We start from the raw sequence: 13453 nt of genomic DNA, 5'->3' as shown, positions 1-13453 counted from the left end.
GAAGCGGTGGAGACCGGGACTTCACGCCAGAAATAGCCACTACACCGCCTTAGTGCCCTGTATAAATAGAGGGGCACCCCCTCTCTACAACACACACCAACCTTGAGCATCACCTCACTTTCCTCTCTAGTATTTGTAGCTTTACCTTTTTAGTAGCTTTAGAGCAAGGTAAAACCACCTTGGAGGGCTTGGCTCCTTGGAAGAAGAGACCTTTGGGTATGAATAGAAATATGAGTTCTTTCAAAGCTATGCTCTCATATTATAATTATAGTCATACTTATAAACTAGAGTATAGTTATTATGTTATGATCTTGATATATGAACAAGCCTATAGTTTGTGTCATGAGAGTAGCATACTTAACTTTATGCGTAACCACTCATATAACTTATATAATCGAAATTAGAGCTAAGTTGAGGTGGCGGTTCATCATGCTTTCAGGTGCGCCCAAGACCTGTCGATTCGTAGGGTCGTGGACTGTCGGTGCAGGGTCCTAGGGGTACTCGTAAGGAAGGAGAAGATCTTACATGTATTTCATAATGATGGGGTCCGCTCCCGACTTGTTATTTTACATGCATACATGTTATAATACTGGAACCAGCTCCTGACTTGATATCCCGAATATCAATAACTACAAAATTTGTATATTTATCTTATAGGGAACCAGATCTGGGTGAGATATACTTCATTAGGTGAGGTGCGTGCCTCCGCGGACTGCTCCTCGTCAACAACTTGCCGCCACAGCTCTCGTTGGCCCTCGTCAACGATTCGCCACCGCGGCTCGCGTCGACAACTCGTTGCAGCCCGCCTTGGCTCTCATCAGCCCTCGTCGACAACTCGCTATTGCTGACTGCCTTGGCTCTCGTCGGCCCTCATTGACAACTCGCCGCTGTTGATCGCCTCGGCTCATCGGCTCTCGTCGATAACTCGTTGCTGCCGCTGTCTCAGCCCTCATCATCAATGGCTCCAACCATCGTTGTCAGCATACACGACGGTCATCACCGTCCGCATGCAATGGCCCCGGTTGTTCCTTCCCACTACACGGATGGGTGGCCACGCTGCTACCTTACGTCCATCAAGAGATAGGCCAGCTATCACGCTGCCACACATCTCTACTACAAGGTACACAACCTAGCGTTGTTCACACCTTCGACAAGTAGCCATGCTACTACTTTGTAACTATGAGATAGGTCGGCTATCCATGCTGCCCCACATCTCTCCGGTTATGATGTCACCGAGATATGCCGACTATTCCGCCGGCTTACATCTCAACGACTAATGCATGTCGCTAACCGACATCTAGCTTTTGCTAACACATGTCGACCCGGGTTGATGAATCCCGGAAGGCGACTGATTCGTTTCTTTTGACGAGTAAGCCTTACAAGGAACAATCGTCAAAGTCCCTTGGTACAAGTGCCATTTTCCGCACTATACGCCGACTAAGGGTCCGCCATGGTTCCTAACAACCATTGTGACTGCGTCGGCTACTATTAACACCGTCTTACGCGCCTTTAAAGACTAACAAGACGATAAAATGCACATCCGATATATACAGACTAAGTCTAGCTTGACCACTAGTCTATTTCTCAAAAAAGTTGTGAGTGACTCAAAAACAAAGCCACGGCTTAGTCGGCACTAAGCTCGGGGGCTGGATCATGCCTCAGCTTAGTCGGCTCTAAGCTCGGAGGCTTGGTTACCTACGGCGGCCCTCGTAGCTTGCCAACGTCATCTGTTGTCAACAAATTTCTACGGCAACTCGGCGTCCTGCAGCAATGATACATGCCAGCTTGCGACGGATCCCGCTTCATCCTGACGAGCGGGCGAAGACCAACAGCTCAGGCTGGAGGCAAAACCGTGCGGCGTGCCCTTCGAATATGTCCGTTGCTGCTATTGGCACACGGCTTTCATCAAGCTAGATCAACATGCAAGCTGGCGGCGACGAGTACTCTGGAAACAACGATGACTGATCCTACCGAGCCTGACCAAAGCATCACGTGCAAGCAAACAGAGGCTACGGCTGATCTACAATATCATACAAAGGCAAGACAAGCCAATGTCGTCAAGATACTTGCATATACAGATGCACGTGCACATCCATCCAGCATGCATCACGTACATATGGCATGTACTCGGTGGTCATAGCAACTCAGATTATCACAGAGCTACGGAGTTATCACGACGGTGGCATCCCTCGGCATCTTGCGACGACACCTAGCATTGCGGTGAGCCGTGACGGCTCCCGACGTTCAGCAGCACAGCTCTGCTCCTGACTTATTCACGATTTAGTCGGCACTATGCTCAGGGGCTCGGCTATTTATCACGGCTTACTCGGCTTCACTCTGACTAGGCTCGGGAGCTTGGATTCAAGGACGGAAGACTAAATTTACAAGCACGCAACCACCTTCGGCAACATTAATTGTTCAACCTACAATCTGGCAAGTAGTCGGACAATTACTGCTGCATCCTTAAGTATATTCTTTACAGATCCTAGCGCTGACTATAAGTACTCGGACACAGGCTCGGGGGCTGCGAGAAACATATCGTCGAATGATGCATTCAAATTTCATCGATAAGAAATTACGAAAAATACCCCCTCTTTGTTCCAAATAGCAAGAGGTTCGGAGGCTACACTCAGTGACTGCACTTTTCTAGAAAGTGCACACCACTAGAAGATCTTAAGAAGCACTACATGGTTTCTCTCAAGAAAGCACTTAGACGACGCTTATTTCTACTCGGCAAGACCTAGAGGAACAAGGAGGCTTCTAAGTTCAACCATACAGTGCTCGGGGGCTTGTCGGTGCAGGGCCCTAGGGGTACCTCGTAAGGAAGGAGAAGATCTAGTCCGACTAGAAATTCTCTACATGTAATTCTAGTAACATTGCTATCCTGTAATTCAACTAGGACTCTTACATTGTAATCAACTAGGAGACCTACCTCCTGGGCTATATAAAGGAGGGTAGGGCTCCCTCGATCGGAGATAGTTGGGAGAAACAGACCGCACGGTCTAAACCCTAGCACAGGGCGCAATATACTTTCCACCTAGACTAGACGTAGGGATGCTATTCCGGCGGACCGAACCAGTATAAATCGCTGTCTCTGCATTTACTGTCGAGTTCTGCATATGCCGAAGCCCACCAACCATCGTCCTAGGTAACCCCATGACAAGTTGCTGGTCATTAATCCCCCACGTTCGTTTGGGTTGTAGGAGTCTAAAATGCTACATGAGGTTGCTGGTAGACCAGTACTCGGTAGTCTCCCGACCTGCTTCACACTTAGCCCTAAAACTAATTATGTAACTTATATGATTATTAACTAATCTTTGTATGACTATAGTAGACCAATACCTACTCTACTTAGAATTATTCTTTTGTTCTTTCTCTTTATTTTATTCTTCGAGGAATGCCAAGTGTGTGTCCACTATATTGAAATCACCGCTCTTACCCCTGTTATAAACATTGGTGTACTTGCAAGCATTATAATCCAAGTTCATATCCATACTAGACTCTTAATCAATAAATGCCTTCTTTAGGAAAAATATAAATAACGATACCCTGAATACTTCCAGGAGAAATGCTACAATGATAGGTTCGTGCGCTTGCTGATAAATATATAAAATTGTTCAAAAACTATCAAGGCTATTACTTAGTGGCATTGCTAATCATTAGTGATGACGCTAAAAAATACCAACAAACACTTCTGTCGCCATTGCTGGGGATACAAACCTAGTAGCTATGCTAAAAAGTGTCAACAAGCATTTCTGGCGCCATTACCGAGGAAGGCATAGTTGCTCAAAGAATCTAGTAGGACATGATCACAATAATATGCATGTACGGTAGCTATTGATGGTCACTAAACACCCAATTTGACCATCAACATTCCACCCAAATCAAGGTAAAACAACATCGCATGTGCCATATTATGTTTAAAATTCACCTAGTTCCACGTGTACTTGGAAAATTTATTTTTCGGTAGGACAAATCACAAAAATGGACAAAAGGCGTGCATAGAAGGCAATGGGATGTGGCAGGGGGCCATGGGCCCACATGCCACGTCGGGCCACGCCATGTGGCGTCGCCCGATGGCCCCACTCCCCTTGCCACGTCACTGATCCACGTGAAGCCCTCCACACTGCTTCTCCAACGTCGATCCATGTCAGTTTAGTCCAAGGGACGGCGTTAAACTACCACTCTGTCATGTCTGATTTTCCAAAGAAGACCAAGCACTTGTCATATGTGTGCACAGGAAGCCCACACATACAACAATAGAATAGAAATATCAGAAAACAATGTTATTTAGCGGAAAACATATGTGTATTACACTTACAACTATCAGAGTATCACGGAACGGATGCTAATCTTCTCTTCAGGCTCCATACTTCTCAGGGATGACTGACTGGGGGCTCCATACGCTAAGCACTTCTGACAGACCTTGGAAAACTCCACTGCATCTTTGTCCTTCTTCTAAGCAGCACTTTGCTACACACTGGGGGTGTGGGGGGAATAGCAAGGGTGAGTCCATGTCGAACTCAACAAGTACAGGCGGAAAGTAAATGACATGCAAGGCTTTAACAAAGTAGGTTGACTCAGGTTTACTGCAGATTAGCATTTTAGTTGGCAAACTTTTATTATTGCAACCAAATCACTAAAGATGAGTGAAAGATCCTAACCATTAATTAATAGAGTGAGTATAACATTTTTATTATCATCACATAACCGAGGTAGCAACCTCAACATTAACCATGGGGTAGCAACCCCAAACAGTAACCCAGGGTAGCAACCCCAATTATGAGCACGGGATAGCAATCCCACCAAAGCTAGCAACCTCCAACGCATAACCATCTCCATTGTCCAAGTGAGTCATATTCTAATCATGTGAGAGTTTGGGCCGCTCACGTCTGTGAGCACGACTGATATATCAGTTTTAACTCTACAGAGGTGTACACTTTCACATCAAGTCATGATTCCCATTTGTCTAGTGTCATGACTCCCCAAAACACTACCAAGATGAGTAGGCAGGGTTTCACTACGAGATTATTCATAGGTTCTAGCTAATAGAGTGCAACCCGTAAGGTTTGGCCTAGGCGCCGGCAGCCGTCCCCATAGCCATTGAACCCGGACAACCGCAACTTAATATTCATTACCTAGGTTACTTTCTTACGCCTACCTGATAAGTCACACCCTACTATTAGAGGTCCTGATACTACATCAAGCCAGAGCCATATAGCTTGAAGCTGTACGGTAAGTCCCAGGTGGCCGCTCCATGAACCGGTCCTTAGGGAGGGCAGACACGGGTACCCCCAAAAATCAGGCCAATCTCCAATACCCATTCCCCCTTCATCACCTTAAACCATATTGGCCCCGTTCACTGGTCTGAAACTTGACTGAAATTGACTGAAAACACTGTTCTGGCTGAAATATTGTGAGAGAAAAACACTATTCCGGCTGAAAAAAGAAGCCGAACAAGCCAAACTTCAACCAGCCGAACGGAGCCATTGCTATAAAAACATCTTTTATCCACAATTATAGTAAGCCATTAATCATCATTACTTTCATCAACATATAATAGTTGTGGGTGGAGCAACTAAGCATAACTAGGCTGCCCATGACATGAAACCCAGGTAAACAAGGAAGGTGGTAAAAGGGCTAGTCATGTCCTTAGGGTTTACATAATTTAGACACATGCAATGAAAGTAAAAATGTATTATAATGAATAGGTACAATATGATCAAACAGTGTCTGCACTTGCCTTTTTTTCAGTGTTTAGCTACTCAGAAGTCTTCGGCTTCTATCTTCTGGTCTTCAGCTTCTGTTGCACCTGTCAGTCCTTAGCTCCTGGTCTTTAGCACTAACGAACCGTTCTTTTTCTACTCACAGCAACAAAGCAAACAAATAGACAAACAAATAGACACAACTAAGAACAGACACCAAACAAAAGAGAAGCTTTGAAAAGAACGGTCTATTTGGCACAGCTCGGTGCTACGATCACGAGGGCGCAAGAAAAGACTAAAACAGAGCTATCGTTAAAGATGACGCGACTATCGAGACTTGCATTATAAAAAGAGACAAAAGACTTTGGAGTGCATTTATTTTATTTTAATCAAACAAGGTGGTGGACATTACAGAGAAACATCCTAAAGTTCAATTAAATCAAATTATAGTTTAACTAGAAAAGACGGAATTAAACCTTAGTCATATTTTATTTATAAAAGATTACATATCATTAAGCTATTTAGACATTTATAATTTAGAAATATAGAACATGTGAGAGCAACTAATCAGAGCATTATATATATTGTGTTTAAACTAAATAAGTTATAATTGTAAAGACACCTTAAGGTTGGTGCTAACCAGGTTAACATTTAATTATAAAAGACAAGAATTATAAACCTAAGTGCCTTTTAATTCAAAAGAGCATTGAATAATCATTAATCAAATTAATGGTATTAATTTCATAAACACATAACATGGTAAATACCATTGCTAACACGTAGCTTATGTCAGCACGATCGCAAAGCAACAAGAACGGAATTATGAACCCATGTTTCTTTTAATTAAAAGTTGTTAAATAAATATTAATCAAATTACATTTAAATTAATAAATTCATAATCAAGTTACATGATGAACATTGCTCCTACAAAGTAGAGCACGACGCTACGAAACTAACGCAACGAGAACTACTCGAAACAGACTTAAAACAAGTAAACGACAGAGATTATATGATCAGTGGCAATCTTGTAAATATGTCATCTTCTACCTCTGTCTTCTTGTTCTGGACTTGGCCATGGTTGGGGGCTGCCACTGCTCGTGTGGAAGGGGGTCGGGGATGGCCAGCCTAGCCCACGGCGAGGCCAGCAAGGCCAACGGCCATGGCGCATGCGGCGGTGGTGGCTGCTCCGAACGGAGCCACGCAGGCGCGCGACAGGGCACAGGACAGGCGCTGGGCGAGGGTCCCCGTGGCGGCATGAGCCAAGGAGACTGCCGCAGCGGTCTAGGCCCGAGAAGACACTGGCCACAGCTGCTGCAAAATAGGGAAGGAGCTCCATGGTGAGCTCGTCGGAGATGAGAAGGAAGAGGTGGGGAAACGGTCAAACCGCGATGGATTCGCAAAACGAAGGGCGTGACAACGTAGAGGATGACGAGACGAATGAGTTTGGGGTGGCGGCTTGCGATGGGGTTTTTAGATCTGCGACCAACGCGACGAGACGAACACCGGCATATATATATGCCTAGGGTTTGAAGTCGGGAATAATGAGGTAGTTTTATAATTTTGGGATTTTTTAGAAAATCATTTTCAGTTTAAAAACAATTTTAGAAAAGTTGAAATCATTTTAAATAACTGAAAAATATTTCTAAAAATCCAAAAATTGAAGGAAAACTTGTAGAGACAGATTGGAAGACGATGAATCCAAATAAAGCATTCAGAGCCCATGAAAAGGGATTTTAGAGCATCCAAAAATTGGATTTTGCTCTAGGAAAAATGAGAAAATGTTCCGAAAAAGTCTAAAAATTTCTCGAGAAAGATTGGACAACGTCTAAACGCGTTTTTAAAACTTAACACGCTCAAAAGCATAAAACCCAAGCTACAAGCAAGCATCACATCAACAAAAGCTCGCCAAATTTAATTAAGAAATATTTGGAAAAACATCATTTTCTTTAATGAAAATATACGGGAACCTAGACTAATGTTGACAAATTTTATCCAAATATTAAAATCCTTCATTTTATTTAGTATTTTCTATTTATAACCCAAAATAGAAATTTTGGGGTGTGATAACTCTATAAAAGGGGCTGTGGTGCTCGGTGGAGATCATCACTCAAGCAGCTCTCAAGCATTTCAAGTGTTCCAAGCTCTCATAAGATCTCCTAAGAGTAGTAGCTTAGAAGTAGTAGCTAGCTAGTAGTGATAAAGTAGAGCGGAGCTCGCCTCGGAGTCCAGAAGAGTCTTCTGGTCTGATATAGCTCCTTTTTTTGAAGAAACTGGTATAGCTCCTTTGTAATCTTTCTTTGAGCATTTACTTTATTTAGTACTTTACTTTATCAAGTACTTTATTCAGTAATATAGCTTTGCTTAGTTCAAGTCCTGTCTTGCTCTTGTATATCATTAGTGAGCTTAGGTGCTTGTTCCTTAGCATTAGCATCATTATTATCTTAGTGTTTATTTCGTTCATCATTAGTACTTGTTCTACCGTCTGGTCAGGGTGTTTCAATCTTATTTCACCAAAGCTCGGATCAAAACAACAAGTTTATAGATTAAGCATAGTATTTAGGCTATATCTTGCCTGTAGGTACAACTAGATCCCCGGATAGATTGTGGTAGTTGGCAGGTGGTGACAGCCCTGTCCTTCCTCTGTATTCCACCATGTTGGGTCTAATTATTAAAATGTAGGGCTCGTAGTACTCTATGCCTGATTGAATTCAGGGCAAGTACGCACCTCGTACTAAGGACATTATCACTATCATTAATTTACTTGTGTTGCTTTAAGATTACATACTCTACTTCTTACACTCAGCTACACTACACTTCTAGTTACCTCTATTCTCTTCGCTGGATTTGTGCTTGGGTTTTCACAAGATTTAGATGGTGGCTAGTCATGAAGCAAAGACTGCATTCTAGACCCATAAGGGTCACTACGAATACCGAGTTATGCCATACAATATCACTAGGGGTCCGACAACTTTCCAAGGGATCATGAACATAGTGTTGGCGCCTCTCCTTCTTAAATTTGTGGTGGTCTTTGTTGACGATGTTTTGATCTATAATAATTGTTGGCAAGACCATCTCTAGCATGTTGCAATAGTCTTTGATGTACTTCAGCAGAATCAGTTTTATGTTAAACTTTCAAAATGTTCTTTCGCCAAACATGAATTAAGCATCTAGGTCACATAATCAGTCCTGCTAGAGTTTCAACAGACCCAAAGAAGATCCAAATCATTGCAGAATGGCCTAAACCTCAAAATGTCAAAGAATTACATAGTCTTCTTGTCATGGCAGGGTGTTACCGCAAGTTTGTCAAGGGCTTTGGTCTCCTATCCAAACCACTAACTGATCTATTGAAAAAGGGAATTGTATGTTGGGCCTCAAAAATAGAAGCTTCCTTACAAACTTTAAAACAGGCTCATATGACTTCTCTAGTCTTGGCTCTGCCAGATTTTTCCAAGACCTTTGAACTGGAGATTGACGCTTCTAATAAGGGAATTAGAGCAGTGATGCAATAGGAGGGTCATCCTATAGCATATGTAAGTCATGCTTTTGGACCCAAGGCTCAAGGCCTCTCAACATATGATAAGGAATTCTTCGTAATTATGTTGGCAGTGGATCATTGGAGGTCTTACCTTCAACACTCTGAGTTAACCATCAAGATAGACCAAAAGAGCTTGATACACTTGGGTGATCAGAGATTGACCACCCCTTGGCAACACAAGGCACTCACCAAGCTATTGGGTTTAAAGTTTAGAATTGTATACAAGCAGGGTAAAGAGAATAGAGTGGCTGATGCCCTTTCTAGAACTAGTCATGCTACCACTCATGAGTTGACAGCAATCTTAGTGGTTACCTCTCCCTAGTTGCAACACCTTCAAACAACTTATTTACAAGATGCTGATTCCTCTAAGCTACACCAGGAGTTGTCTATCATCTCCTCTTCTAGTCATTACACCCTATCTCATGGCATACCCTAGGCTTCTCTCTCCACTTCCTATCCCTAAAGGCTCCTAGAAGATCATTACCATGGATTTTGCTGAAGGCCTCCGTTGCTCTCAATCTTTCAACTTCATTCTAGTGGTGGTTGATAAGTTCTCCAAGTATGCCCGCTTTCTCTGTTTGTCACACCCATTTATAGATTTGCAAGTTGTTTTATTCATGAATCATATATCTAGACTCCATGGGCTTACTCAAGCAATTGTTTCGGATAGAGATAAAATATTCACTAGCAATTTATGGAGAGAATTATTTAAGTTGCTAGGTACTGAGTTGCATATGAGTAGTGCATATCAACCTCAATCTGTAAATCAATGCTTCGAGCCCTATCTAAGGTGCTTTGTTCATGCTTGTCCTACTAAGTGGTCCTATTGGTTGTCACTAGCTGAGTTTTGGTATAATACTTCATACCATTCTGCCTTGGGCAATACACCCTTCTATGTTCTCTATGGTCATAAGCCTCACCATTTGGGCTTGAAGCTCCAAATTCTAGTGACAATTCTGATCTTAACACCTGGCTTCAAGACAGAGATCTGATACAACAGCTGATTCACCAACACCTTCTTTGGGCTCAACGCAAGATGAAGTTCCAAGCTAATCAGAAATGTTCATTCCGCAGCTTTCAAGTTGGTGATTCAATTTATGTGAAGATTCAACCTTATGTTCAGACCTCTCTGGCTAATAGGTCTTCCAACAAATTATCATTCAGATTCTTTGGTCCTTTTGAGATCACTAACAAGATCGGTGATGTAGCTTACAAGCTTCAACTTCCTCCCACTAGTAGCATCCATCTTGTTTCCCATGTTTCCAGCTAAAACAGGCGGTCATCCCAACTCAATCTATAAGTCAAGAGTTACCAGATCCCTCTATTCAGTTTTAGGTACCCCGACGATTATGGGCAGGCGCCTTCGGCAGGACTGCAATAAAACTGTGAGGGTATAACCTCGGATATCCATAGGGCTCCACATGCCCAAGTTGCCAGGGGAGGCCCAGCCCACCAGGTCATGTCGCGTGGTGCACGACATAGGTCAGCGTGCATCGCAAGACTACATGAAGGATCCTTGATGACGAAGGAAAATCTATTCGAATATGCTAAGATGCTGCAATCTTTGTAATCCTTATCATGTAAACCAATTAGGGTAGATTCAACCGATCGATAACCCTACCCCCTATGCTATATAAGGAGGGTAGGGACCCCCTTGATTTCATCAGATCATAATATACAATCCACCAAAGACACAGGACGTAGGGTATTACATCGACTTGACGGCCTGAACCTGCCTAAATTGTTGTCTCTGTGCCTGTCACCATCTAGTTCATATCTCACGCACCTCCACCGATTCATCTACTACTGTGGGCATATCCCTCGGTAGACTACCGACCATATTTCATCGACAGTGGCGCACCAGGTAGGGGGTGTGCATGTTGATTCCATGGTGAGCCAGATGGTCCGCTTTCCGAGCTCCATGGTCCTTCCTGAGCCAGGTCGGTCGTTGGCACTAATGGCGTCGGGGAGATCTATGACTTGGGTCATTGGCGCCAACAGCGTCGGGGAGATCATGGTGGCAGTGCAGAATAGTCCTACGCCAATCGTGCCAACATCTACAACAACATCTCCGATCCTAGTGCCCTGCTGCTAGGTTAAGAGATCCATCGACCAAGATGATCTGATCGCATCTATCGATCGGGTCACAGATCGCTTAGCCGAATGTCAGCTCCTCGTGGACTCAGTCTTAGATCGGTCTACCACGAGCAACGAAGCTCCTGCACTTTGAGGTCACCAAGCTGCTACAACCAAGCAACCCGCTCGGCCGCATCGTCTGAGGCGGCAAGATTCTAATCTGGTTATCACGGCCACTCTAGAAGGGCGCACGATGCGACACCGACCGCTTCCAGCTACTGGCCTACGCTTGGCCGACTACAAAGCCCTAATGGAGAACGTGCCGAGGCCCTATCCATATGGGCTAGTGGGTGTGGGATCTGCGTATCAAGACGTTGTCCATCACCTCTTCATCGACCATGTCAAGCATGACCACATTGATGACCTCTACATGATTGATCTGCCTAAGGTCGATCAGCCCGCGCTCGTGGTGAACATGGTGAATATCCACCACATTACGGATGACTCCCTCCATACCATCTTGGAGGAGAGCCCCAATGAGTACTCTGAGGGTTCGACCAAGACCGCTTCTAGCTGCCCCCTTTCCACCAGGATTTGGGGGTGAGATTTTCCACATCAACCACGACAGCGTCACCAAGGATGATGAAACTTCCGACAAACGCAACGCTCGCCTGGCGAAGAACGTCGATCGCCAATGTCATTGAGATGAAGAAGCCTCCTACGGTGCTGATGGAGACCCAAACGCCCCACACCACGTCCACCGCAACCTCGACGATGAATTCGACATGGTGGGCAACCAGCCGGTGTAGCAGACGCCGAGCGCCAACCTCGCCGTTGTATTCAACGAGCTGGACATACTCCAACAAACTCTGGAAATCGAGAAGATCGCCGTGCATGTTAAAGTGGCCCAAGTCCAAGTCAATGAGATCCAGAACCTCGCTCCGTCCTACTCGACTGCGTCAGCTCATAATAGTCGCTCCCGTAGCTCTCGCCACGACAGGGGAAGTCAGCACCATGGCCCTGAATGCTCTTGCATCAAGCAGGTGGCCCCTATCTTTATAGAGGAGCCTGAGGCAAATGCGAAGGGCACTCGGACCAAGATAGACGCCCACCCGGTGGCCGTGGCGGCCACCGTAATGCCAACTAGGAGGTCAATCAACCCCTGCCGCGTGATGTTGGCGAGCACATCAACGCCAACATCGACGTCCGTGATCGCATCGAGAATAGCCGATCCACGAGCCACGAGGCAGAAATTCAGCGCCGACAGCAGTATGATGCCGAGCACGGAGCTCTTGGCGCCGCCCAAGCATCGCCTGTCACTAACACCACCGGAGTTCTCCCCTTCATGGCAAGATTATGAGCTGTCCGGTGGCCCACGAGCTTCAAGATCTTTGGGGTGGACACATACGATGGTAAGGCCAATCCCGAGCAGTGGCTGACATTGTACGAGATCACCGTGCGCGTCGCCAGCGGAAGCGAAAACATCATGGCAAACTATTTGCCTGTTATGCCCAACCAATCTGCTAACAACTGGCTCCTCAGCCTAAGGGCGGACTCCATCGAAACTTGGGAGGATCTCAAGAAGGTTTTCGTCGCCAACTACATGGCCACAGGTCAGCAACCAGGCACCAAGTATGACCTAGAGAAGCTTCATCAAACCTCTGGGGAGTCCCTACGCAGCTTCATCAGGCGCTTTTCGGAGACAAGGAACTCCATCCCCAACATCAGCGACAGTGAGGCCATCTCTGCGTGCACTAAAGGGCTCCTCTGCCACGAGCAACTCCGCGGAAAGCTGTACCACAAGAGGCCGGCGACCATCGACGAGCTCCTCCAGAAGGCAAACGCCTACGCCGACGTTGAGGAAGCTGATCGGGCCTCTCGCCCCAACCGACGCCAGCACCGCAACGACGACCGTCGCAATGAGAGGCGCCACGATAATCGCAACTGCTGTCACGAGGAGCATGATCGCCGCTACGACGATCGTGACCATCGACGGGACGACAGGCCTAAAGGCTCAGGAGGTAGGCAGTACTGCCGACTCAGGTCAGACAACTACATCAACACCATCAATGCTCGCGCTAAGTGCAGCTACGACGCCGAGAATCTCTACCTAGGAAGATGAGACTTCACCCCATCA

At 45.3% G+C, this 13453-nt stretch overlaps 1 protein-coding gene across 1 annotated transcript; it reads left to right on the top strand.

Annotated features, from left to right (window-relative positions):
* The first annotated feature begins 12802 nt into the window (after positions 1 to 12802).
* Positions 12803 to 13438, top strand: LOC136503397 (uncharacterized). Its single transcript, XM_066498488.1, has one exon. The coding sequence runs from the start codon at positions 12803 to 12805 to the stop codon at positions 13436 to 13438; it is 636 nt and encodes a 211-aa protein (XP_066354585.1).
* The last annotated feature ends 15 nt before the right edge of the window (positions 13439 to 13453 follow it).

The sequence above is a fragment of the Miscanthus floridulus genome, chromosome 14, assembly GCF_019320115.1.
Source record: "Miscanthus floridulus cultivar M001 chromosome 14, ASM1932011v1, whole genome shotgun sequence".
NCBI lineage: Eukaryota > Viridiplantae > Streptophyta > Magnoliopsida > Poales > Poaceae > Miscanthus > Miscanthus floridulus.
Note: the sequence above shows the minus strand (reverse complement) of the source record. Positions and strands in the feature narration are given on the sequence as shown.

Coding starts and splice junctions, on each gene's coding strand:
- LOC136503397 (XM_066498488.1), top strand. CDS start 12,803: ATGGCAAACTATTTGCCTGTTATGCCCAACCAATCTGCTAACAACTGG.